General features: G+C 38.9%; 1 protein-coding gene across 4 annotated transcripts in view; it reads left to right on the forward strand.

Annotated features, from left to right (window-relative positions):
• Nucleotides 1-26,271, forward strand: part of esrrga (estrogen-related receptor gamma a) — a 241,607-nt gene that overhangs the window by 15,111 nt on the left and 200,225 nt on the right. For 2 of the 4 annotated variants that reach the window (XM_043695799.1, XM_043695801.1), the window contains exon 2: nt 4,380-4,461. The exons of the other annotated variants lie outside the window; for them this stretch is intronic. Coding sequence is in view for 1 of the 2 variants with exons in the window: in XM_043695801.1 (XP_043551736.1) it covers nt 4,445-4,461 (17 nt within the window). In the remaining variant the exon portion in view is untranslated. The remainder of the gene's footprint in view (nt 1-4,379; nt 4,462-26,271) is intronic. 4 annotated transcript variants of the gene reach the window in all.

Below are 26,271 nucleotides of genomic sequence, written 5' to 3' on the forward strand. Positions count from 1 at the left end.
CTTTGAGTGCATAGTGTCCTTGCAGCAGCATTATAATAATGTAGCTTCGATGTGTAGAAACATTATGTAGTGGATCATAAATGTGCCATGAAGGTTCTTAGAGGCTGGCACATCTCAGATGTGGAGTGTATGTGGCTGGTGCCCATGGGGCATGGTCTGAAATGTTGCTGCCCATTGTCCAACATAGCGGTCATATGAAAAAAATGGTGAACTATATCCACCAGGTACCCGGTCTGGTGTCTATCTTTTTCTCTCCTTTAACCTGTTGGCGCATTTGCCAAGGTAGCAAAGCTGAATATTATTGAAGCAAGTTGTGCTGTTAAAAATGTATTTACCAAGCATTAATTGGCAACTTGTGCTGCCAAGCAAGAAACTCCCATGTCTACTTGTGAAAAGCATAAAAGGTGGTGTGAGATGTTCCTGATGTCAAGATGGGCATTGCTGGAGTTTTCGTCTGATTTTGCTCTGCATCTCAGCATAACCCACGTCATTTAGACCTACCGAAGATCCACACTTTGCCATGGGGCAGGTCTTTGTCATATTCTTTGCACAATGCCACCTTTCCCCACTTGAGCCCTTGCAGCTAGCTCAGCAGTTGCCCAGTGGATTGAAGAGGCCCCACCTTCAGCTGACAGTTTCTGCCAAGACCTCAAAATAGGGGTCTGAATGAAAAATGGAGCAGGCCTAGTGGCTTTTCCTCGACCTGGCATTACCCACAGAGAGTTGCCTGCATCCAGAGTGCACCTCCCATTACGAGGTTCAGCTTGCCTTCAAATAGCATCGGGAATGTGCAAAACAGGCACCCCCATCTGGCAAGATTCCCATTAATAATGTGACTTTTGTTGGCAATGTGCCTGTCATAATTGATGAGGTCCAGTTGTTTGAGGTCGACCTTGTAGGCAAGTGATTAGCCAGCATTCTGATAGCAATGTCCATTCTGCCTCCAAATGCCCACTCAAAGCAATATCTACATCAGTTTCATGTTGCCATGTTTATTTGTATTAACATATCATTAAACCAGCTTCATGTTTTGAATGAATAAAGAATTTAAAAGTATTTTTAAACTAGCATTTTATTCAGTTCTATATCTAGCATTTTTTACATTGGTGCTCTATGAGGTTTTATTTATTTTAGGTGCTTGGGGGACATTTTGAATAATCTGTAAATGTGGTTTTCATGTGCCAGAATTAAGCTGAATGGCACAAAAATGTAAATACAATAATGTTGAAAGGGTGCTTTATCTTGTGACACCAACATTTAAATCACTGCCCTATACCAAGCTCTTTTTTTGTATCACTAATATACCAACCCATTGCCTTAGAAATACAAGAAGAGGGCAGGCTGGTCTGCTGTGCTCTTCCAGCACCATTAATCTGGTTTCCAGCATCTGCAGTCATTGTTTTTACCTGGTCTAATTTCTAATCGTGTTGAATGCTAGGTCATAGATCTCCCTCCTTGAGATGGAAGCAAAATATTTGTGCATATTTTATGTACAATTCTAATTTAATCTGAAAAAATAGATGGGTATACATAAACCCTACAGATGCAAATTCTCATATGGTTTCCAGTCAGTTCTGCCTGACCACAATATGTACTGTTGGAAGTCACCGATTTTACTTGTCTAGTTCTAGAATGTTATTTAAGTGGCCACTTGTCACTGAACTGCAGGTTCTGTTTCTGAGTACAAATCAGTTGCACATAAAAATCATATTATCTGACTTGGAATTTGGTTTATGATTTTTTTTGTAAGGAAATGTTTACCGAATTCCTTTATTTTTCCCCATTTAAAATCTTTCATGAATTTTTCTGGACAAGTACTTCAACAAGCTAAGGATGAACCATGTTCTGTTCTGTGGTATTTATAGATGTGAGCTGAAACAACCTCTGCTCATATCAGACAGTGTTGCAGCTTCTTAAATTCTGCACAGTTACAAAATTAGGAATTTTGCATTCTGAAAGCTGAAAAACCACCTCAGTAAGAAAAATTTGCAAGTGTTGTATTTTGGCTGAAAATCATGTTGTGTTATAACAGAGCAGGTTACACAATTTGCACTGGGAGAGTTTTGAAAAAATGAAGTTTTTACTGAAATCCAAAGACAGTTTCAGTGCATTTATTCCTTCTCGAAAGCTTTGCTTTAGTCTGTACTGAAAATGTTTATACAATATATATTTTGATATTTCCCTTGTGATAAACCCATGTTATTGTCTTCAGCAAAAGCAAAACAAAAACACAGTTGTGTAATAACAGTGTAGTTGGAGTTACTCCCCACATTTTGTATGTGTTTTGCAGCTACACGATTCAAAGTCAGATGTGTAAAGATACAAATTGCTTACTAATCTACGTACAGCTAATTTATATTGGATAGACTTTAATGAGATGCACCCAATCTTTTTACTTGTGCCATGATTAGAATCAAGCCCCAGGTCTTGATAAATATTCCATCAGAGTATTCAAATTACCCTTAAGGGCATTAATATAGGATAATAGATGGCTGGCAGTGAATTACAAGGCAGTAATTCAATCGAGTGGCTCTGATGATGTCATAAATTGAAGGTACTAAGTGGCTTCCGAACATTCGCAGATTCCCCCTCCCACAGCCCCTCTTCCCCCCCCTGCACAATTTAATTACCATCTTAATCCTGCCTGCCAGTCATTACTTTCTTTAATGTGTAACATATAAAAGAATGCTTGATGCAACCTTGAACAGTTTGGGATGCTATGGTGGGCAAAGTGGTTTGATGAAGGACTGAGGCTCTGGTTTGATTATGCTCGCCCGTTGAGTTGGTGATTGCAGTTAATTTGTATTGGGGTTGGGGGTCAATCCAAGGGTGGTACTGCCCCTTTTCCGCTGAGTTCATTCCGGGAAATTCAGCTGCACCTCCGTTACCAAGATCAGTGGAGACCTGCAAGAGAGGATGACATCAGTTCCAATATAGATGTTCAACCATCTATCAAATAAATTAATTTGGCCCATATTATTTTGAATTCAGATGCACAACATAATTTTTTATCAACTCATATTTGTCCAATTGATTTGGCTGAACATCGTGTTGTAATAGTGGTTAAAAAAGGCGTGTGAGGGTGCTGTTTTTGGAGTAGCAAGACTTCTGAACTGGAAACTTCAGTCAAAATTATTTATTATTAAACTGGCAATGCATTTTCTTTTGTTGATATTGCATATAATAGATTTCAATTAATTTTGTTCTCGCATCTTGAAATGACTTCCTTCTGTATCCTTCTCCCCCTGCATCATGCATTATTTCCTGATCAAATGTTTAGGCAGCTAGGGTTGTAGTGGGTTTGTAACCAGCCACCAGTTGTGTTTAGTTTGATTTCCCTTGTTAGTCTTTTCTTCCTCTGATGGATCAACAAAGTCTTATGTTGAGAGATTTGGTGAAAGCAAAGGGTCTTAGGGTGAAATTTTACAACCTCTCTCATGGTATGTTAGGGGTTTGGAAGGATATTCAGTTAGATGGAATGGTCACATGCTTTAACCCCATCACCGCCAGAATTAAATCAGGGGCAGAAATGTTCCCTGGTCGGACTGATGAGGTTCTTAAATGGTCATTTAAGAACCTCGTCAGTTTGTTGCAGGTATAAACTTAGTGGTGGGTAGGCAGGCTGACATGTAGCATGCCACCAGGTAAAACTCTGCAGTGTACTTGTTTCCTAGAGTAGGGTTGGGCTAGCCTTGTGTTGAAAGGTACTCAGTGCCTGATAAAGGGACATGTCATCTCAAAGTGGGAAATCCACTGAGAACCACATCCTCTGTTCTTGCTGCAGATACATCCACACCCCTCTTCCCATGATCCCCACTCTGCAAAACTCACCCTGCCCATTACTTAGTTGTGGCATGGATCACTTTTCAACCCTGGACCTTCATTCAGTGTTGTTCCTGCAGCAGCCGTCGCCTCCCAGTGTTCAAAGGAGTTGCCGATCTCTATTTGGTCAGCAGCTCTCAATAGGCAGCATTTCCACCCTGGGATCTTTTCATCCCTGGAAAGACCTGCACTGGCTATTTAAGTGACTGAGTAGCCTTCAATGCAAATGTACCGTCACAGAGGATGCAACAAAAGATCTCTCTTCAACTCTTCAGCCATCAGGGAGACCCTCGATACTTCTATAAAATCAAGCCCACATGTTGAACTATCAAACTGTAAGAGGGAGGGTAAGTGAAGGAACTAATGGGTTTTTTCTAATCTCAAACGACCAGAGAAAGAGTTGAAATCAGTGTGATTACTTGAATGGAGGGCAATGTATTTAGAGTATAGCTCCTTTCTGTTAAAGATTGGTGAGCACCTGTTAACTATTTGTTTAGGCAAAAAAAAATTCACATTTAAAACGTGATCTTTTCTCCCCCTTTTTTCCCTCACTGAAGACGCTGGGGTGAAGTTCCACAAGTGTCGGCAGCCCTCCCTATCTTCGCCCAAGAGCCCATTCTACATGTGGAAGCTTAAACCGTGAGTATCGGCAGGTTGTCTCACTCTGAATGGTATAGAACCACTCAGCTCTTGATATCTGCAGATACACTTTCCATCACCCGGTCACTATTGTGCTGTAACCCTGACAATTTTACTTCCCTCTGTTCTTTTCCTCTTCCTTGGTCTAGAGATCTTGAGGTTGATTGCAGTATCCTATCACTATTCCATCTGAGATCATTGAACTCAGCATGGATCAGGGACTGAGCTTGGGATGTTGCAATCCTGCATTGTTCAATGTCTGCCCAGTGGTGCATTTGACCTTACTAACCAAGCCAGAAAGCTAAATAATTTAGATTTTTTTGCTATATTTTCATAGTTACCATGCCCTCTTTCTCTCAAATCGAAGGTTTGTTGGATAACTTAAAAGAAAATATTTTTTACCTTTTATTAGGCTACATGATCTTCCCATAATCTTGGACATTTCTGACCTGAAAACCAATACACCAGTAATTCTGAATCCTGAGTGAACAGTAACTGCAACTCCAGAAAGTAAATAAACATACCTGAGATTAGAAAGAACTCCACTGACAGATTATTGTGTCTAAGGAATGCATTCAGGAGAGCTATAACTTGGTTTTGCATTCACACTGCACACCTGTTGAGTGACTGAAACTTTGGGAGGAGGGACTGGACAGAGACAAACCAACAAAGCAAATGGAGGTGAAGAGTGAGAACTCATCAGTTTGATTGCCAGTGCTTGACACTTGGCAACAGGTCGAGTGTCTGCTATCTTAGTGGGGGTCTCATGCACAATAAGATGGGGGACATCGATGTAAGGCTCAGAAAAAAAGACACGTTGAAAGGGCATGGCAGTAACAGTTGTTGGAGCCAGAAAGGATATTTCTAGTGCACTGCAAGGTACCCTTCAGATTAATGAGGATTCACCCAAAAGATTTGTAATCTATCTGGAGAAGGAAAAAAATTGAAATTAGAAGGAGTCTGCTTTTGCTTTGCTTTTGATAAAAAAAGGTGAGTAATAAATTCATCAAACTAAAAATGCAGGAGCTAATAGACTGCTCAAGTTTCAATGCATGGAAAATAGAAAGCGGGCTCCTATTACTGCGAAGATACACAGATGCTGTCTGCTTTAATCGCTTGGTCATGGTTGGCAGACAGTTAGTCATCACAGGCTATGACAGGGTGAAAGCAGGGTGCCAGCGTCCCTTTCAAGTGAAAATTTGATGCAGAAAACATTCTCTTTCTCCCTCCCTAGAAGTTAACAGCAACATTTTACTTCAAATCATTAGTCTCGCATAACTCAATCAATATGGATTTACTCAAAAATCAATTTCCTACCGCAAATATGATTGTTAAATAATTCACAAGTAACAAGCCCTCTGGCACCTGGAGGTTCAAGGGGGTAAGTACTGAACAAGATTTAAAGCAGATTTCAATTAAATGGAGAGAAAAAAAATATTAACATTCAGTCAGGCTTTGAAACTTTTCTTCACTTGGTCAGAAAAATCTTTCTTTGGGATGGGGAGGGTGCAAGTGGAGGAAAGCGCAGGTGCAATGAAGCAACTTAAATGTTCAGCATATGTAAGTGCAATCTGAAAATCATTGTCTTGCAAAGAACATTTGAAATTGGTCCCTAATGGCCTCTGCTTTTGTCATATGGTCTTGATTATAACGATAAAATTGCATTGCCATGCCTTTAGTGAAAACGAGGTGGATGAATAATTGTTACGTGTATTGAATACAGTGTGTGTATGTGTGTGCGTGTGAGTGAATCAGGGCAGTCACTGGACATATACTGTGTCTGTGCAGCAGTTTTCAAAGAGACCACCTCTCCTGCTGAAAGGTACCTGCTGTAGCAGCATTATTTTGTTGGGAAAACCAGCAGCATGCTTGAAGGTGTGTGGAAAGTTGGTGCAGATATGATGGCTGAATCTCTGTTTGCATCAAGCTCAATAATAAATTCTAGCTAATTCATTTTTTATTCTCTCTTGGGGTCTGCTTGCAGACTTGACTTAACAGAGGAAGCATCATGTTACTTCCTTTAAATAATTGATGTCTCTCAGCCTAAGCCAGCTCAGAAGAAATCTGAAAATAGTGACTGATTAAGTAAATATGTAGCTTCTGCATTCCTGAAACGTGGGTGGGATTGCTGTCATTGGATCTTTATGCAGAGCTTTCCATTTTAGAGGATGTACATTTGACATATTGTCGTTGCTACCAAAACTGCCATTAAAGAGCCTGTTGTCCTTTTAGTTTGGCTGACGTAGGCAGGTTTCTGCTTATAATACAAAAATAATAGTTCTCCATAACCACTTCCACTACATACCAACCGTAGAAGTTTCTGAAAAATGTGATTTTTTTTCAATGAAATGCGCAGTAATGACTTCACAGTCTTTAATGTTTCAATGTGATCGTCATCACAAATCAATGATCCTGAGTGCTTGGCCAGTTGGCATATCCATACTGAAAGTTAGAGTCAGCAGAAAAACAAACCCAAAATGGGATAAAACTAACCCTTACAATTTACTGTATGTATTATTAAAAATAACAGATACCTAGTAGTGATTACAAGGCAGTAACCTAATCTCAGGGTTTAGATGACAGTTCTAAACCACTCAAGGTTTGCTCTTGTGGCTTATGACATCACCTGAACCCCTCTATTAAATTACTGCTTTGTAATCATTCTTTGGTAACCATTATTCTCCACTACACATGGCTTTGCTTATTTTTCAGTAATCCACTCTGAAAGAAAACTTATAACTTTTCAGTGACTGATGTAATGCCCTTTTAACATTGAGTCGAATATTCCTATCAACTTAATTGTCCTTTACCTTTGGAATTGTTTTGAACAGCGTGTTACATAGTGTAAAGAATAACCTGAGTTGCTGGTGAGTTACAACAAAAGTTTAATCACCTGTCTGTTGATAAAAGTTGTATGACTTTTGTTGTCTTGGTTCACAGTCCAAGGAAAGTTGTGATTGTTAGTTCAAGCCCTGATTGCTAGCAGCCCTAGTATCTTAGCTCAAAAGGACTACTACCTGTTTGGAAAATATATAATTAAAATAAAACCATATGATATTTTAGGAATAAATTACTGCTGATGTTGGAATCTATAACTGAAAAACAACAAATGCTCGAGATCAGAGTGGGTCAGACAGGTCCATGGAGAGAGAGCAAACTAATGTTTCTAGCTGACTGTTCATTGGAGCTGATGTGAAGTGTGGAGGGGACAGCATTTATGCTATAGCTTGGGAGGGGTGGGGGTAGGGACCCATCACTATTTGTTCATTCAAAGAACAGAAGTAACTTTTGGCTTGTCCGTGAATGCGCTTGTTGTTCTTTATGTATTTGGCTTTGCGCTCAGAGCTATATAGTTTGTGTATCTATGCAACTGACTTTTGTTCTTTTAGCTGGGTGCCTGCCAAGCATGGAAACAGCACACATAGTTGAATATCCAAGGTCAGAGGGACAAACGTCTGAATCAAATGAAAATATAAAAACTTGAGTCTTATATAACAGAAGATGTTAAGAAGCTTTCCATGTTTTCACCAAAGTTGCTTTGAACTCTGAATCAATCAGTGAATCAATCAAGGAAGCAATAAATTTGTAATAAATATGAAGCATTGCAATTCTCTGAAGAAATGCTGAATCGTATACAAGTCTGAATGGCTATTACCCAACTTAATTGTGGAAAATAATGATTACATCACAGTAGTTAATAGGGATACTTTTATTGTCAGGCCAGCCAATGTATTAATGGAAAATTAAACAGTCTAAACTTTTTGTTGCAGTTTGCACCCTATGTAAAAAAAAAGAATAAGGAACAAAAATGAGCATGGTGCCTAACATTTTGAAGCAAATAGTAACACTGAAAGAAACTGAAGTGCATAGACTCGATAACCGGAGCATCAGGGTAAAAGATCTCCCTTATTTACCTGTAATCCAGTTGTTGTCTGTAAAAGTGGTGTTGCAATGCTGTTCCATAGTGAAATTGGTGGGGTGGAGATAATGCAAATCAGGGACGATGATACTCCATGTCATTCTTGTGCATCTCAATGAAATTATTTCTGTGATAAGGCCAGAGACTTGAGAGACCCTTGGCCACATTTGTTGGCATGTCCTTGAAAAACATACCTGCACTGTAGCAGGAAGGTTAAGTTGTACTGAGGAGAAAACAAGTTTAAAGTAAGGGTAATAATATGGAAAATTTAATGTGATGGCAGCCTAAGAGTCACAATGCATTCCAAATGATACATATTTAAAATTAACCAGATGCCATATATACTAATTCTACAAAATTTAGTTTCAAATAACCATTATATCTTGCCATTTACGTGCTGAGTATTAAGAATACAGTGAAGAATCTGGTATCACAAACTCGCGAACTGTGGCATTCCAGAAAGCCATGTTATTTTAAGTTTCTAAATGTAATATATAAATTACATTGGTAAGAAAATTGACCATCTATTTCAGTTGTATCAAAATAGCTGTGAGTATATGTGTGTGCGCACATGCATGTATGTGTGTGCATGTGTGTGCATATGTCAGTCCCTTGAACCAGGATGACATTTGCTTATGGCAAGAATCTGCCCATGAAGTCTTTTAAGTTGGAAGAGGTTGTATATTGCAGCCACCACACATTCCTAGCTGACCAGGAGACTCTCCCACTCTCGCGACCTGCCTTCAGCATATCAGATGGATTTGCAGATTGATAATCAACTTTTTTTGTCATGTCAGGACACACCTTCTATGGCCATCGATTTCTGTGGTAGGACCTGAATCCGAACCTTCTGGCCTAGAGTAGGAGTATTGTAGTTAGTAAGTTCTCCTCCAGGTAAACTATCTTTTTGCAATAATGCAGTATTTTAACTATTTAGATATTTTCACCAAAGGTGGTATTCAGCAGTTCAACTGTATGACAGACACAAATCGCTAATTGATACTAGACAGCGCACATTATTAAATTTTGTCACTAATTACTAAACTGTGCAAAAAATAATGCATTACAATAATTTTATTCTACAAATTTTGTCATAAAGCTTACTTGTGGCTACTGGGATATTCGGACGCCATTCTTATCATTTGAGATTGACAAATATCTGAACGCTATGATGCATAACAATTTACTGGTACCTGTTCACTGAATCTGGTAAGTGAGGAATGTCATAGTTCGGATTTTGCAGTCAGTGGAGAAAGAATAGCACTTTCCACTAAATTCCAAAAAAGTTACTCACAAACATCTAGCAAGTCTCCTTTCCAGTTTTTGATGTCAATTTTATTCTGATGCTAGCTGTAGGGGATTCTTGATTCAGGGAACAATAAAGTCGTTGAGCAGCCTGAGCACCTAATCAAATCAAAACCTTGGAACTCCATCCCTAATAGCACTGTGTGTGCACCTACTCTATATAGACTGCAATGATTCAGGAAGGTAACTCACCACCACCTTCTCAAGGGCAATTGGGAATTGGCAGTAGTTCCTGGTCCAGCCTGCGATGCCTGTATCCTGAGTAGTAATTTTTTTAAAAATTGTATAATCTCCACACAGACATCAAGCCCATAAGCAAAAGCACTGTTCATCATTCAATTTTTAGCCAATTTAGAATGACCAAAATAACCACTGGGGTTGAGGCACAAGCTGAAATATCATAAAATTTGTAAAAGATATAAATACTTATTTTCGTCACTTTAAGAATCTGTGAAATTTTTATTATAGAGTGAACGACCCTCCAGATTTTTCAAACTAGGTTTTCAAGGTGAAAGTTTGTTCAGTAGTTACAATTTTGAACAACATTAAAAACTCAATTACACCTCATTCAACAAGGCACAGCACTTTTAATTCTTGTTTACAGTGAGAAAACAGCATTAAAAGTTGAAGGTCACATAAATCACTAATTTCTATGATGTTTGCATCTGCAAAGACTGTAAGTATCCTGTGGAGGAGCAGGGTATTCCTGACAGCAACGTTTAAACTTCTGCATTTAACCATGCATGTGTGCATAACAGAATTGCTGTCCGTTTTACAGAGTTTTGACACTGATGACAGTTCTTCCATCATTATAACCACAACATCTGACCCCAAATCTTCCATATATTGGAATATAAATATCCAACTCTATCAGCCATTAACAATGGAGAAAAACAAATTAAAATATACAATTTTCAACATGAAGCATACATCGTTTTGAGAATCATAGAATCCCTACAGTGTGGAAACTTTTGGCCCTTTGGCTCTTTGGCCCAACAACTCCATACTGGCCCTCTGAAGTGGAGCCCACCCAGACGCATTCCCCTACCCTATATTTCCACATTATCCCTGACTAATGCACCTAACCTACACATCCCTGAACACTATGGGCAATTTAGCATGGCCAGTTCACCGAACCTGCACATCTTTGGATTGTGGGAGGAAACCCATGCAGACACAGGGCGAACGTGCAAACTCCACACAGACAGTCCCTCAGGGCTGGAATCGAACCTGGATCCCCAGTGCTGTGAGACAGCAATGCTAACGACTGAGCCACTGTGCCGCCCGAGAATTAAGTATTTTTTACATTATTTTTCCCAATTGAAAAATACATAACATGAGCATTCATTTTAAAAAGACTCATCATAGATCTTCACATGCAGGTTAACTTTCCAAAAATATTTGAGTCAGACACTTCTCTACCCAGACCCCATATGATCAGTAAAGATTGTGGCAGCAAGTTTTAGAAACTGATTTTACAGAAGATTAACATTAACTGAAATTTATGTATATATGAAAACCTGTTCTTTATAGCACTGTGGATAAATCTTTGTGCATAACATTTCAAGCTATACATTTTTGACACGTATCATTAAAATTGTAAATGCATGTCAGGAAAATTGAAATTTTAGGACTTGGAGTTTTTTTTCAAATTCCATTTGGCCCATAATTTTATTTTTTAAAAACCAAACAGTGCCAAAATGTCTTCAAATGCAAACCGGTGAGTCTTAGCTCTGTTGTCAGGAATGTCGCTGAAAATGTGTTGCTGGAAAAGCGCAGCAGGTCAGGCAGCATCCAGGGAACAGGAGAATCGACGTTTCGGGCATAAGCCCTTCTTCAGGAATGTCTCCAAGACTGTGTCGTGGGTTAGCATAGCAATGATTTGAAAGGTCTGACAAAAAGAGAATCTGTATGGAATCATAAGCCAGTGATCATCTATGACCAGTTTGTTGGATTAATTTGAGTGTTGGTTAGCAAACTAGTGAACATTGGAATGAGGCAACAGAATTTTGAAATGTGCTAGAGTTGGGAGAGAGATGCTGAAGTAGTATTTTAGCAAGAAGGTTGGACAATGTTGGATTGGCTTATGAATGGGGGTTATAAGTAAACCGTTCAAATCTTCGAGGACATCTCTGTAACTGCATGTTGAATGTCACGCCAAATGGACTGATGCAGTTCAAGATGTCTAACTATTACCCTCTCAATGACAACCACCTGATGAAGGTGCGGCACTCTGAAAGCTAGTGCTTCCAAACAAACCTGTTGGACCGTAACCTGGTATTGTGTGATTTTTAACTTTGTCCAACCCTCTCAAGGACAATAGGGATATGTAATAAATGTTGGCCTTGCCAGCAATACGCACATCCCGTGAATTAATGTAAGTTGGACAAATATCTTGAACAGAAACACATTGGATACAACTGTCAGGGTAATTGGAAAGATAGATACAGAATGTATATTCCTTTCCACTTCAAATGTTTCTATGTCGCAATGTTTCATAAAGTGGCTGCATGTTCGATGACAAAAGTCAACGGTACTCATGAAAGGCCTCAGTTATCCTAATCGCTTGTTGAAATTCACAACTGTTGTTTTGTAGTTTCAATTTTCAAAGTCCTATAAAACTCTCAGACAAAATATTCTGCAAGGAACCTTTATTTTTCAGGTAACACTGAATTGAGTACAGCGGTGTTGACATTAATCAAAATGTACTAATTCAAAGGTGAACTCAGTAAGTAGAGACCTGGCCTATAGAATTCAACATAACCAATTTTAAGTCAAAAACCTTTATTAATCAAATGGGGATTTACTTGAAGCTACAACACAGAAAACATATCTTGGCTTTTGCATGTACAATCAGTTCTGCTATAATGCGTGTTTCTTCAGTGCGATTGGCTTTAGCGTGATTGAAGAATTTAGACCGTTATTTGTAGAATGCAAACTTTCGTTACCTGTATTGTCTAAAACACGATTCTGGCCCCATTAGTTTAAGTAGCATGGGTCTTGCACGATTTTCTTATAATGGTAAATTTCACGAGAACAGGACTATTGCCATATATCAGAACTGAGTGTTTTGAAGAAAACAAATCAGACGTTAGCATGCCTGTCAAAAATGTGACTTAAAAGTGCAAAGCAGTAATGTTGAAGTTATTTGAGGCTTTGGTGAAGCTGCATCTATGCAGTGTTTGCTTATGATCTGGGTATCCAGATGAATTATTGATGGGGTTCAGAAGAGGGTTAAAAGGTTAATTCCTGGTTACAGAGGGTTGAGTTCAGAGGAAAGAATGTCTAGTTCAAAACCTTCCTCTCAGGAAAGGAGAGGTATTTGAAAGAGCTTTGTAAAAAAGAAATATGCTCATGGAGAATTTGGATCCAGCAGATATTTTTTCTGTCAGATATAGACTTTAAGAAGTCATGTGAAGGATGCTAACAGAAATATAGACATTTTTAAGTTGTAGTAAGGGAGTGATAGAAATACAGCAGGCTGTGAATAACCATGTTTGAGTGAGAAGACTGCACAGCTCTGCACAGTTAACTTTGGAAATACAGACAGGAACACATTGGATGGTTTGTGTGATAAGTCGGATGGACAAAGGATCTCTCCATCCTTCTGTCCATGGACTCTATTTACGTAGCTCACGGAAAGACTGCCAACATGATCAAAGACCCTTCGCTCCCCAGTAATGATCTCCTATAATCTCTTCTATCAGATAGAAGATACAGAAGCCTGTGACCACATGTACCAGTAGGTTCAGAGACAGCTTCTTCCTGGTCATTATTAGACTATTGAATAGACTCTCTAGCCTCCAACAATGCTGATCATGCTAACATTGATCTCTCTTGTACGCCCAGTGTGATGTTACCGTATGCCTCTTTCTCATTCTTTTGTTCTGCACATCCTTGTTTACTATGATCTGCCTGTACTGCTCATAAATAAAGCTTTTCACTGTATTTCAGTACAGATTTGAACTACAGGCTGGTCTGTTTTCCCTGAAGCATTGGAGGCTGAGGGGTGATCTCATAGCATGATGGCACAGTGGTTAGCACTGCTGCCTCACAGCGCCAGAGACCCAGGTTCAATTCCCACCACAGGTGACTGACTGCACAGGTGTGGAGTTTGCACGCTCTCCCCGTGTCTGCGTGGGTTTCCTCCGGGTGCTCCGGTTTCCTCTCACAGTCCAACAAAAATGTGCAGGTTAGGTGAATTGGCCATGCTAAATTGCCCGTAGGGTTAGGTGAAGGGGTAAATGTAGGGGAATGGGTCTGGGTGGGTTGCGCTTCGGCGGATCGGTGTGGAGTTGTTGGGCTGAAGGGCCTGTTTCCACGCTGGAAGTAATCTAATCTAATCTAAAATCACGAGGGGCATGGATAGGGTAAATACACAAGGTCTTTTCACTGGGGTGGGGGAGTCCAGAACTAGAGGGCATAGGTTTAGGGTGAGAGGGGAAAGATTTAAAAGGAACCTAAGGGGCAACTTTTTCATGCAGTGGGTGGTGTGTGTATGGAATGAGCTGCCAGAGGAAGTGGTGGAGGCTAGCACAATTACAACATTTAAAAGGCATTTGGATGGGTACATGAATAGGAAAGGTTTAGAAGGATATGGACAAAGTGCTGGCAAATGGGAGTAGATTAGGTTAGGATATCTGGTCGGCATGGACAAGTTGGACTGATGGGTTTGTTTTCGTACTGTACATCTCTGTGACTCAATGATAAGTGACAATAAATCAATCACTCAATCAACCCTGCCCAAAATCGCTTTGTTGTGCCATGTCATCATTTTCACATTAGCAGAAATTCTGCAAATGCTTCTAGCAATCAACAAATTAATTTATATGATCAAGAAGTGCTGCAGACAAAGACATGAGATCAGTTGAAAGATTTTTGAAAGAGAGAAGAGAGATGGTTCAGGTGCAGACCTTTCATTGGAATTGAGTGTAATAATATTTTTGTTTTACCTAAACATAACGTAAATAATTTACACAGTACAGTCGGATTTGTCGTAATGTGGTAGTTCCATTCCCGTGCAACCCCGTGTCATAAGAAACTCATGTAATAGTAGCATGGTTTAAACTAATGGGACAGGAATTGTGTTATAATCAATCCATGCATTAAAAGTTTGCACTATAGAAACAGTGTCCCCAATTCATCAATTGTGTTACAGCGAATTCACATTAATAAAATGTGCATTACAGCAAAATGACCTGTAGGCATTTACTTGAAGATCTCTTGTGGGTTTACTTGCAGTTAAACTAGCGTAAACTGTATAGAGTATTTCCCAGATACAGCTGTGCCTTGACTGTAGTCATGTGATAACATCTGGGTACTTGGCTCATTTGCATGTTGAGCTCTTAATGGGACATTACCTTTAAAGCTGCTTATGCAACATCAAGGTCTGAGGAACTGTCTATATTTATTGTTCGAGTTATAGAGTCATAAAGCACAGAACTGGAAAGTAAATTTCCTGTCATCTCCACAGGTGCTGATAGACCTACTGTATGTTTTTCACATTTTCTGATTTTGTTTCAGATATCCAACATCTGCCACATTTTGCTTTTTGAAGTCAGGTTCCTTTGCCTGTAGTTTGTATATTATGCATAGGATGTATAACGTTCTGTAATTTGTTAATCCCCTGACATAATTGGACTTGTCGTAAATTTCTTTACCAAAGGCCACCTGCCATACATTTGGAGGGGGTGTCGGGTAGTAATTGCTACTTCCTAAATGAATGTGTAGCAACAAATCTCATCTTAATAGTACAAATTGACAGAGCAGTAGATTACCCTCTTAGCCTGGAATTTGTTTGGGGCCATCAATAAAAATGACTAATTTGATTATTGACCAGCTCTGCTCTTGCATTTTTATAGTGATTATTATACAAGTAATAATTGAATTTAGAGAAGGGAAAGATTAGGCTATAATTTTCCCCTTCCTAAAGCAATGAACAAACTTACAGATAAATAGGGACTACAATTTATGCAAATCTCAACTAGCAAAATAAATATAATAGTTCATATCCAATAAATTTGAGTCAGATATTTCTTTTAGATTTGAACAATATTTCAACGGAGATTACCTATTTAGGATCACAGAAATTATAGCAGAAGGTCATTTGGCCCATCATTTCTGATGCTAAGGCTTCAGCTCTATTTATCTACATTAACCTTACTTCCTCTCCTTTTTCCAAATTCTTTTACATTTCATTTCAAATACTTATCCAGTTTCTTTAAAATGTTGCAGCACTCACTGCCTTAATTGTAGTTTGTGGTAAGGACTTCAATATTTTAAAGATATTCTTGTGAACAAAATCTCTATTAACTTTCTCCTACATTCTTCTAATGATAATCTTCTGTCTGTGACCCTTTGTTACCAATTCACTAGCCACTGGAAACAATCCAACATTGTTCACCTTCTCAAAACCTTTTTGTAATGTTGAAAATCACTATTGCGTTTCCTTAATCTTTTATACTGAATTGTTTCTCTCCTTGCTTATCTTACCATGAGTCTGATGCCTCTGTGATTGGGAAATAATGCTGGTTTTCAGCTGAATCTTGAAGTGTTTACTTTTGCTGTTTATAGTTTAATGGGCACAATAGTCTTGTCCTGCATGAATGAATATCAGTGTTGTGTGCTAGGGCGCCACGACAGATGATACCTCTTATCTCCTGTGATTTGGAATTTAAAAGCCAGTGAAGCTCAACAATTTTATATTCTGATTTAAATGGGCTGAAATGGTACTGTATTTAAATTTCAAAACTAAAACAAATGTAAATGATGCAGTGCTGTTTAATGCATATCAGGTGAAACCGCAAGTTTGCTTTTACACTCCATTCATTTGATATGAGGTTTCAAAACTAAAACTTTAGCACTTGAACAGGATTAGATATTTTTAAATGAAGTTAGCTTGTATTTTACATTTTCAATAGTTAGATTGAATAGACCTCTACCCTAGATTATAGCATGCAAATTAATCTGACATGTCCTGATAAGATAATAATCTTTATCACATTTACAGTGTATATGCAAAGTTATTTTGTATTTTTTTGCCTTCTTTAACCACTAGTTTTGAGATCACATGTTAAAATGACTAATGATTGCAATCATTTGTAATTATTGAAAAAGCTGAAACCCTGTTTATTGGCTTAGTTAAATAACCTCCTTGAAACTCCCACTTCAAAGTAGTTTGCGAATAACAAGCTTTTTTGCAGAAATAAATTTGGCTTTTTTGTAAAGTACATTTCAGAGTAAATGATGGATTCAGAAATCTGTGATGCTATGAGTTGAACTACTGTTGAGAGCCTAGAGAACTTACTGTTGAAGAAAGAAAGATCTTAAATTTGACACCTTCAGGGTCCCCAAAACACTTCAGAACCAATAAATTGCATTTGAAGTGTTTTTATTTCAGGTTAATGGAGCTGCCAATTTGCGCACAGTCATGTTTCACACAAGCAGTAATGAGGTAAATGACCTATTCGTCTACTTTGTGGCTGTTGATTGAAGAATTAAGCATTTTCAAAAATATATCCTGCTCTTCTTCAAACATTACTTGAGGGAAGGAATTCCCTCCCCAATGGCATTGTGGGTCAACCCAGAGCAGGTGGACTGCAGCGGTTCAAGAAGGCAGCTAACCATCACCTCCTCGAGCAACTAGGTTTGGCGGTAAATGCTGGCCAACCAGCAATGCCCACATCCCATAAATTAATAAAACAAAATATTTTTTAATCCAGTTGGATATGCAGCTATGTCTTTAGTTTATAGATTTGACAGCGAGGACAGCAGTCCCTCAGTCCTACACAAAGTGTTAGGCCTATGTTATGTGCTCAAGTCCCTGGAGTTGGGCTTAATCATAGGCCAGATTTTCAAAGGGGGTTCAGGAACCTGAAACCCAGACACATTCCTAATTCCAAACCACTGCTTCATGCATATCATGTATGCAATGTGATTTTTGAAAGTTAGTGTCCTTATTGGGCAGGAGACAAGACCAATCTGTCTGGCACAAGTAGCAAAGGTAGCAGTTACCTTTGGGACAGCCTCTTCCTTGCAGAAGACTGTAGGTAGGTGCTCAGATATCTAGTGGAATAAATACATGAGACTGAGGGTGACTGGGAGAAAGTAAGGACTGCAGATGCTGGAGATCAGAGCTGAAAATGTGTTGCTGGAAAAGCGCAGCAGGTCAGGCAGCATCCAAGGAGCAGGAGAATCGACGTTTCGGGCATGAGCCCTTCTTCAGGGTGACTGGGTCAAACTGAGTGAATGAACTTAATATGCACAATATCTGGGCTGGGCACATTAGTTTTCAATATTAAGATTTTTCAATTCTGCTTGTTTTGACCAACAAAAAAAGTACTGGAAAAGGATTTATCTGTATTGCTGGTATCAGCTGAAAAAAGAGAGATGTTGTTGAAGCTTGTTACTTTGAATCCCTTTGAACAGATTTGCTACACAACCAATTGGGAAAAGGGAGCTGATTGGTTGGCCGGAGTATGCTGATTGAGGTATTGCCATGGCAATGCACCAGGAAACTGTTGTCTCAAGCCTTTGTTCAACTTCAACTCAGGCAGTAAAAGTCGTCCCTTTAAAGTTTGGTATTCTTGTGATTTTGTCCTGATGAATGGAAGATCAAAAGTTTCAACAGCATGTCTGCTTTTACAGCAAATCTCTAGTTCTATACTAGACATGTCAATTTATCTGTGTGATTTGGCAGTCCGTGCCTCCCTTTAAAGGTGGTCTATTTGGAACACAGAAAACAAATATGAGGCATGCATTTAACTGAGTGATTTCCGTCCCAGAGCAACCCCTGTCCTTCCCACCTCTCTTACTAGAACTGGAAGGTTTGGTTTAGGTTTTTCTTAACATTCTTTCGTCCTGCCTGACCAAATAATTTTCCTTATTTTTGAGAATCAAAATCCACATCTTACCCCCATGCTAGTGTTGCGAAGGGATTGAGTGATTCAAACATGCAGAAATTGGAAATGTAGATTTCTTCACCAATAGCCGAAACCCAAAGGCTGCACATTCCTTGAATACACTAAAGCGAAGTTTGTTGGCTACACTTCCTATAATATATACAGCTTAAACTGCTGTTTCACAGTCTCAGTCTTTGCTTTTAAGGACAGCACCAGGGAACAAATATCAGATTTGTTGATTTTAATATATTGTCATCCTTTGGAAATAGATTTAATATTTTTTACTTCTAATAGCTAAATTGTTGCATTTAATTTTACTTTGCAACAGTAAATAAGTAATGGTGAAGTTGAGGCAGTAGGAGGTGATTTGATTAACTGTGAGTGACAGTTAATACATCAGCAATAATCATTTGAGCATTATGGCATCTTTGTATGTTGCAGAAGTTATTACTTCATCTTCAGTTACATTGTATGTGAAGTATTTTTTAACTTTTAATCTTACCGTTGATGTGGAAAATTAATTTTATGCTTTAAATAACTATAATCCAACAAGGAGAAATTATTCCTTTAATTACTGTTCCATTTACCGTCCATTTAGCTACTCTAAATGTTTGTCATGCATTCGCTTTCTTTTGTCAAAACACATGATAGCTAACTTAACCACTCAGTTTGCCACAAAATCTTTCTTCTCATTAGAAATTATGGACAAAAGACATTTGTGTGAATTTGTAGCTCTCTGATAATAACTGACTTCAATCATATTGTCCTTATCCAAGTGCTGGAATGAAATTGTTATCAAAGGGCTTTTTTACTGTTTACTTTGCCTAATGGATTGAATGGAGAAGAGAATCAATGGTAGTTGTGGAAGCATCAGTGAGATGCATTACCCCACCATTGAATTTAAAGGACAGAATAGGTGTAGCATGCTTGAGGAGGGAACTAAAGGACAGAAACAAAAGTTAATGGGAAAAATAATATTGTAATTAATTTACCCCAATTAAGAAAAAATGAAGAATAACTAGATGCTCACAGTAGATGTTGCTAAATTAATATTAAAATCTAGGTATTGACACCATAGTGGTATGCATAGTTCTCAAGTAGATATCAGAGTGCGGCTAAGTAAAAGTACTTCTGGGGAGCTTGGTTTAACATCCAATGCTAAACAGTTCAAATAAACCAGACTACAGTTTAGATCTGTTCAGGTAGTGCTGGATATAAATGATGCAAACATTTATATTTTGTATTCATACTAACCCTATTTCTTTTAATGTATTTTTCCCCCTCTTGTAGTGGCAAGCCTTGGATTTTCTTCAAAATAATAACATTAAATTGGGTAGATATACAGAAATAACTTCCTCTGCTTGGGTATTCCACAACACGTGGTATGATCTTAAAATGAGAGAGAAGCGTTTTGTGGTGAAATCTGAAAGCTGTTTTTCATATAAAGTGAAGTAAATAGCTGGATCTCTTCCCAAAAGGCTTTGAATGCTCCGTCAGTAGAGACAGTCAAAATAGATTTCTGTTGGGTTTGAGTGCGAAAACGTATGAAATAAAGACAGGTAAATGTAGTTAAGGTCAAAGTGAAACAGTTGCATGACTGAAAGGCCTGCACCTGTTCTAATCTTTCTATTTTCAGTGATCAAGGAAAAATACTGCACATACTATACATATGAAATCAGAGCAAAAAATGCTGGTAACTCTCAGCAGATCAGACAACATCTTTGTAGAGAGAAGGACATTTAATGCTGCCAATTGGTAGCCTTTCGTTCCAACCAGAAATATTTACCGATTGAATGGATCTGACGCAGATGAAAAGGCACAGTAAGAGAGGTTGCAGGCTTTGGGGAATGACAGTGTGAACAAAAGGGAAGGTTGAGAATAGGATAGAGAACAAGATGATCAGATGATAAACAGGAGGATGGCACAAGGCCAAAGGACTTGTTAGAGGGGCAAGTAAAGAACTAAAAAGTGTACAGAGGAGGCATTCAGAAGAAAACGTAGAATCATTACAACAGCTGCTGTTCAAAAACAACAAAAAGGGTACATCAGTTGTGATCTGAATTTTTTTGAAATCCAAAAGGTTCTAAGATTGCTAACCAACTAAAAGATGTTGATGCCCCCGTGAGCCACATATCCCACCAATTGGCTGATTGACTCAAATAACCTGTTCTGTTCTTTATTATAGGCAGAGTACAGACTATACTCACCAGTGTACACTTGCAAAACCCAGAGCAAAATATCTACTGTTAGATGTAATTCCTCAGTTGGGTAGCACTTGCTGAACAAGCTGAGGGTGCTGTTAACTGTACTAACAACCAATGCAATATAATTAGTTAAACTAGTAATGTGACTCACATAGGCTTAGCGATGTTTGGGAAGATTTGAGGCTCAGGTTGATGATAAGTATGTAAGTTAGCTTGCTGAGCTTGAAGGTTTGTTTTCAGACATTTCGTCACCGTACTAGGTGACATCATCAGTGAGAGTGTCTGGTGAAGTGCTGCTGGTATGTCCCGCCTCTCTACCTACCTTCTCTTGAAAAAAAGGAACCAGAAATGACATCACCCACTTTAAGAAACTAAGACCTATAAATAGAGAGGCAGGACATACCACCAGCGCTTCACCAGAGACTGTCACTGATGATGTTACCTAGTATGGTGACGAAATGTCTCAAAGCAAACCTTCAAATTCAGTGAGCTAACTTACATACTTATCACATAGTCTTATTAGGAGCAAGATACATTTGAATGCACTGATCTGATCTCTGTAAACTAAAGTTGCTGTTCAAATTTTGTAACCCTTTGAATGAATTTCAAGGGAGCTTGGCAACGTGATAGTTTCCTGTAGTCCATCACAGTGCCATAGTCAATCAGAGTTTATTTGCCAACCAATCAGCACCCTTGAGTCCAGTGTTTTGAATTGTTATGATCATTTGAAATTTGGCATTCTTGCGTTTGTCCTGATCAGTGCAAGACGAAAAGCTTCGGCAACATGTCTCTCTTTTCAGCAACATTCAAGTTCTGTACTGCCAAGCGAACGATGAGCTTCATTGGAAGAGTGTAGGAGGCCAAGGACAGATAAGTCAGAGTGGGAGTGAGGCGCAGAATTAAATGGCTGGAAACCCGGGGCCATGCTTTTGGACTGAATGGTCGAACCCATGGTAAGTCAGATTCTAGTGAGGCAGTGAAAAAATGTGCTTAATAAATTTAAAAAACCTTTTCTTTATCCATGCTTTTCTTTTCATGTACTACAAAATGAATAGTCATTGAAAGTGCTAAATAATTGTAAAAAAATTTAACGACGTAAGATATAGTTACTTTCCATGTCAAATTACTGCATGATTTAAAAAAAAGTACTCTCTTGTTACATTTTATTTCAAATAATAGAAATGAGACGTAGTCAGGATTTGTTTGACGTAAGGTAATCATGAAGTTGGAATCATGTGCAGGTTCCATGCCTACACTGGTGGGCAGTGGGACCATAGTGGCCACCTTTTTGGTGGCACTTCTAAATTTCCAGTAAGGACAATAGGCAGCTCTTCAAGCTTCCATCCTAATCACAGAGCCTCTGAGAGAGAGATGGCTACCGCCAAGGCTGCAGGGAGAGCAGTAAAGACTCTGTTCCATTAGTAGGGGCAGACAGACCAGGCACGCCGTTCAGAGGGAAAACTTTGCCGTGTCGACCCTTTGACCTTCTCCCTGGGTTTTGGAGCTTCTGTCTCTGATGGCTTCCCCTGGAATGCTGCAGGGAGCTTTGCCTCAATGTTTCCAGCTCAGTGCTTCTCCCTATAGGGTGTATGGCTGCCCTGTTGTTGGTGAAACACCGACAGCTTGGAAAGAGGGCCCACCATTGAACCTTTAATCATCTAAGTTGGCTCACTGCCTTTGGTCAGTAGATGGTCAGGCCACTTGGAGGTATCTCTGGCTACACTATTATTGCTTTCAGGCTGCCACCCCAGACGGTTGTAATGTCTCCCTCACTGTATATTGCATGTTGGTTACCAGAAGCCATGTTTATCCCACTTTGCCTGAGAATTTGTTTAACGATTTTCTCCCCTGGATCCAGGAATGGTTCAAAATGTCCGAACCAATACTTTCTGTCATTCACTTGGCCTGAACTGGGCAGGAAGGACCAATCCCTGGTGTTGTCATTTTCTGTCAATCAGCTTTCCTCTGGATTCAACCAAAGCTATATTTAATGATATTGGTATAGATGTATTGATTTGCTGTGCATTTTATGGAAAATAAAAATGCCAGCCTTTGCAGAAACAAGCTAGAAAACATGTAGAGTTTGTGCTTTGAAATCCTGTGGTAGAATTATATTTTAATGCCCTTTTTCTTGGCTTAATTATCACTATACTATTCCAGCTATAAAACAACCACTGAAATGTAGTGACACAATACATAGGTATCAGGCCAGGGAGTGATGTTGCTGCTTCATCGCCTGACAAACTCTCAATTTTTCTTGCTCCATTTTGGATCAGATGCTAAAGATTTTTCCTGTATGAGGAGAATGTGTTTTTTTTCCTGTCACCACATAAACCTAGAACACTCCCTCATTCACCTTTTCTGCCACAGCATAAATGTTGCAGTGGGAAAGATTTAATTGCTTGATTTCTTGGCAGGTAGTTGATATATAGCTAGGACATCTGATCGGCATGGACAAGTTGGATTCTGATTCTATATGGGATGGCAGAGAAAGAGAAGGGAGAACAGTTAAGGAAAAGGAACCCAAAAGAAAAGAGAAAGACAGGACGCAGTTTTTATTTTTAAAAAAAGGCTTAAAAATTTATATATTCCTCTTCTAATTTTCTTAACCATTTACAATCTGTGACTATTGTTTAGGCCACATGGGATGATTGTCCACAGTTTGCTTACGATTGCTGCCTAGCTAGCATCCTTTAAGAAGTTATTAATTATAGAGCCAATGCACATCAGACAGTGGGTGTGTTGAGATTAATCACTGATGCTGGAGTGACTTGCTGAAATGCATTTTAGTTTCATCTTTCGTCAGCTTGTAATGGGTTTTCCTTTGCACCAGCAGGTGAACAGGTGCATAGCTGCTGCTTTTTCAATTTGCTTTTAGATGGCACAAAACCATCCAGCAAGGAACAGGAACCTCCCTGTTTCTGTCAGGTGCTGCTAAAATGGTTTTCGATAAAGAGTGTCAGAATACTGAATGCAGGGTGCACAAATTGGTTTACATTTTCTTAATATAGTCTGGAGCTTGCTCTGAGGTTGTTCAGTGTTCTGCCTTTACTGTTGCTGCCTGCCTGAAATTTTCCATGGCTCTGAGCCAAATCAAGGTGGAATTCTCCTTCATGTCTCTGAATGGGAGGCTTTTAATTATTTGCCAGAATAGATTGACTTTGTACTGTTTTGCACATTGCTATTTTTCTGCAACAGAGAAAGAAACTATGCTGACAGAAAACAGCAGAGGAAGCAGCTATTTCAGTACAAAACAAAATTAAGCTTCTTTCACATTAAATTTGAGAGGATAAAATTATAAAAATTTCCGCTCATGCCCTTTGACTTTGTTTCTCACCCTCCTCCATCCGGCCCCCAAGCCAGTACTCTGGATGAAAGAGTTTGAAGGTGATATATTGCCAGGCTTCTGTCAATTTCATACTTGGGATGAATGAGAGTGACCTGGCTTTTTTCTGACTACTTGAATAATAATTTTCCCTTTCTCTACTGAGAAGACAGCAAGAGGAGGTTGAATTTGACTTCTGGCTGCCTAACCAACAGAGTGAGTTGGCTAGTTGCCCGCCCACGGCGCTGAGACAGCCAAGATTCTAAGGTCCTGGCTTCATTTGTCTCTGGCTGCCAAGCTGTAGGGGTGCCAAATGGGTAACTCGCTGAATAAAGGCAGGATAACATTGGGCCATCCCTGCCAAACATGAGTTAAATGTGAAGGATGGTTCCACTTATAGGGGGAGGTGTGGTGTGCAAGGTTGACGGTGTCTCGGTTAGTGTTGAGAAACTCAGAACAGTGCTCCTGCTTCACAAAAGTTGTTTTCAGCTTACCTTTTGTTTGACTTTTTATGGCCCTAACTCAGGTGGATCCAATGAGAATGTGCGCAGTGTTACTTTATTTGGTAATCCGTGTCCTCGGACCCCAGTTTACATTTTGAAGGGTGTATGCAGCCTAAGACAGGCGATTTGGGAGCTGAATACTTTCAAAATGGCACAGGCCATAGCTTTGTTAGTCAGCCACAAAGCTCTCAATCCTGTTTCATAGCCATTACTACTCTCTTAATGCTAGGCTCAAGTCAAAATTGCACAGAAAGAAAATGAAAGTAGCATGTTTCTGCACATTGCGTAGTCTCTGGTAATTCACTGTTTCTGCCAAATGGAAACTAGTGGTTGTTGTCTTGCTAGTTTGAAATCATGCTGGAGTTTCAAATCTTTTTTAAAGTTTAGAGAAACAATTGAATCTTGATGGTTTTGTATGTGAGAGCACAAGTATGCAGCACCATCAAGTGGAACCATGCAGAGTCAGTTTCACCCTCCTAACATGTAAGTTTTCCATTACCCTACATGGAAAAGGGGACCCTGGAAGAAGTGAGCTCACCGGGCTGCTGACTTGTGCCACTTAATAGCTTATTAAAGAGGCCATTGGTAGGGGAATGCGAGAATGTGATCCACCTGTCCCCGTTGGCATTGGAGAAATGTTGTTCAAAAGAATTTGCCAGAGGGATTCAAGATAAAAGATTCAGTAGGGTCCGTCACTAAATACACACAAATGAAACAGACATGTGGAAGATAATGCCAAGGTGAATACCAGTACAGAATGCTTCTCTTGATGAAAGAGTCAAATTTGTGAGGGAGTATTCTCCAAAATGTAGAAAATGGAAGACTACTATTCAGAGCTTTTTTGTAACTTTACTCAGTTATCATGGCTATATAATCTTGAGAATTAAAACTGGGGTTTAATGAACTTGATAAGAAGTAAAAGTACATTGGTAAACAATATGCAAACAAAAAGAAAATTTGGGACAATTGGAAAAATTTATAAGAAAGATTAATATCTCTTGTGGCAGAGGGATTAAATTTAATAATTCTGATTGAAACTGACAAGAAAATATTTGTTTCAGGTAGATGAGTGCTGAGAACCAAATTTGGCGTACTGGCTTAGTGAGTTATTATGACTGTTGAACTGAGAGAACTGAATTAAACTGCACATTTATATTGGCAAAATCGCTGTTGCAATCTGTAATAATGAGTATGTCAATGATAGTGTAACGGAAATCTATGATGTTTGGTTATTTACATTATCGCTAAGTATTTTTGAGATTTAAAGTTAAGTGGCATTATATGGTGGACTTTTGGATTATATTGCAAAATTCAGGTATTAGTACAAGGAAAAGTATGTAGTACACATTTTCAGTATTATTAACAAGTTAGCACTTTAAATTATTTTGGAGCCAGATTCTCACATGATTCAAGTTACGTTTAATATCAGTGTTGCCATAATTTTCAGTGAGCTGGTAGTCTAGACCATTTGTGGTATTTTTTCACAATCAAAATTGGATTAAAATGCAGGACAACAATACTCATTTCTGAATATTATTCTGCACCAAGACCAGAAATTCTTGATATTGGATGCTCTTTATAAAACACTATTGAAAAGTGATCTACAGAAGTGCACACACAAAGAAATGAAGTGGCATATGCTTTGAAAAATAAT

This window comes from Chiloscyllium plagiosum, chromosome 9, assembly GCF_004010195.1.
Source record: "Chiloscyllium plagiosum isolate BGI_BamShark_2017 chromosome 9, ASM401019v2, whole genome shotgun sequence".
In the NCBI taxonomy this organism is placed as follows: Eukaryota; Metazoa; Chordata; class Chondrichthyes; order Orectolobiformes; family Hemiscylliidae; genus Chiloscyllium; species Chiloscyllium plagiosum.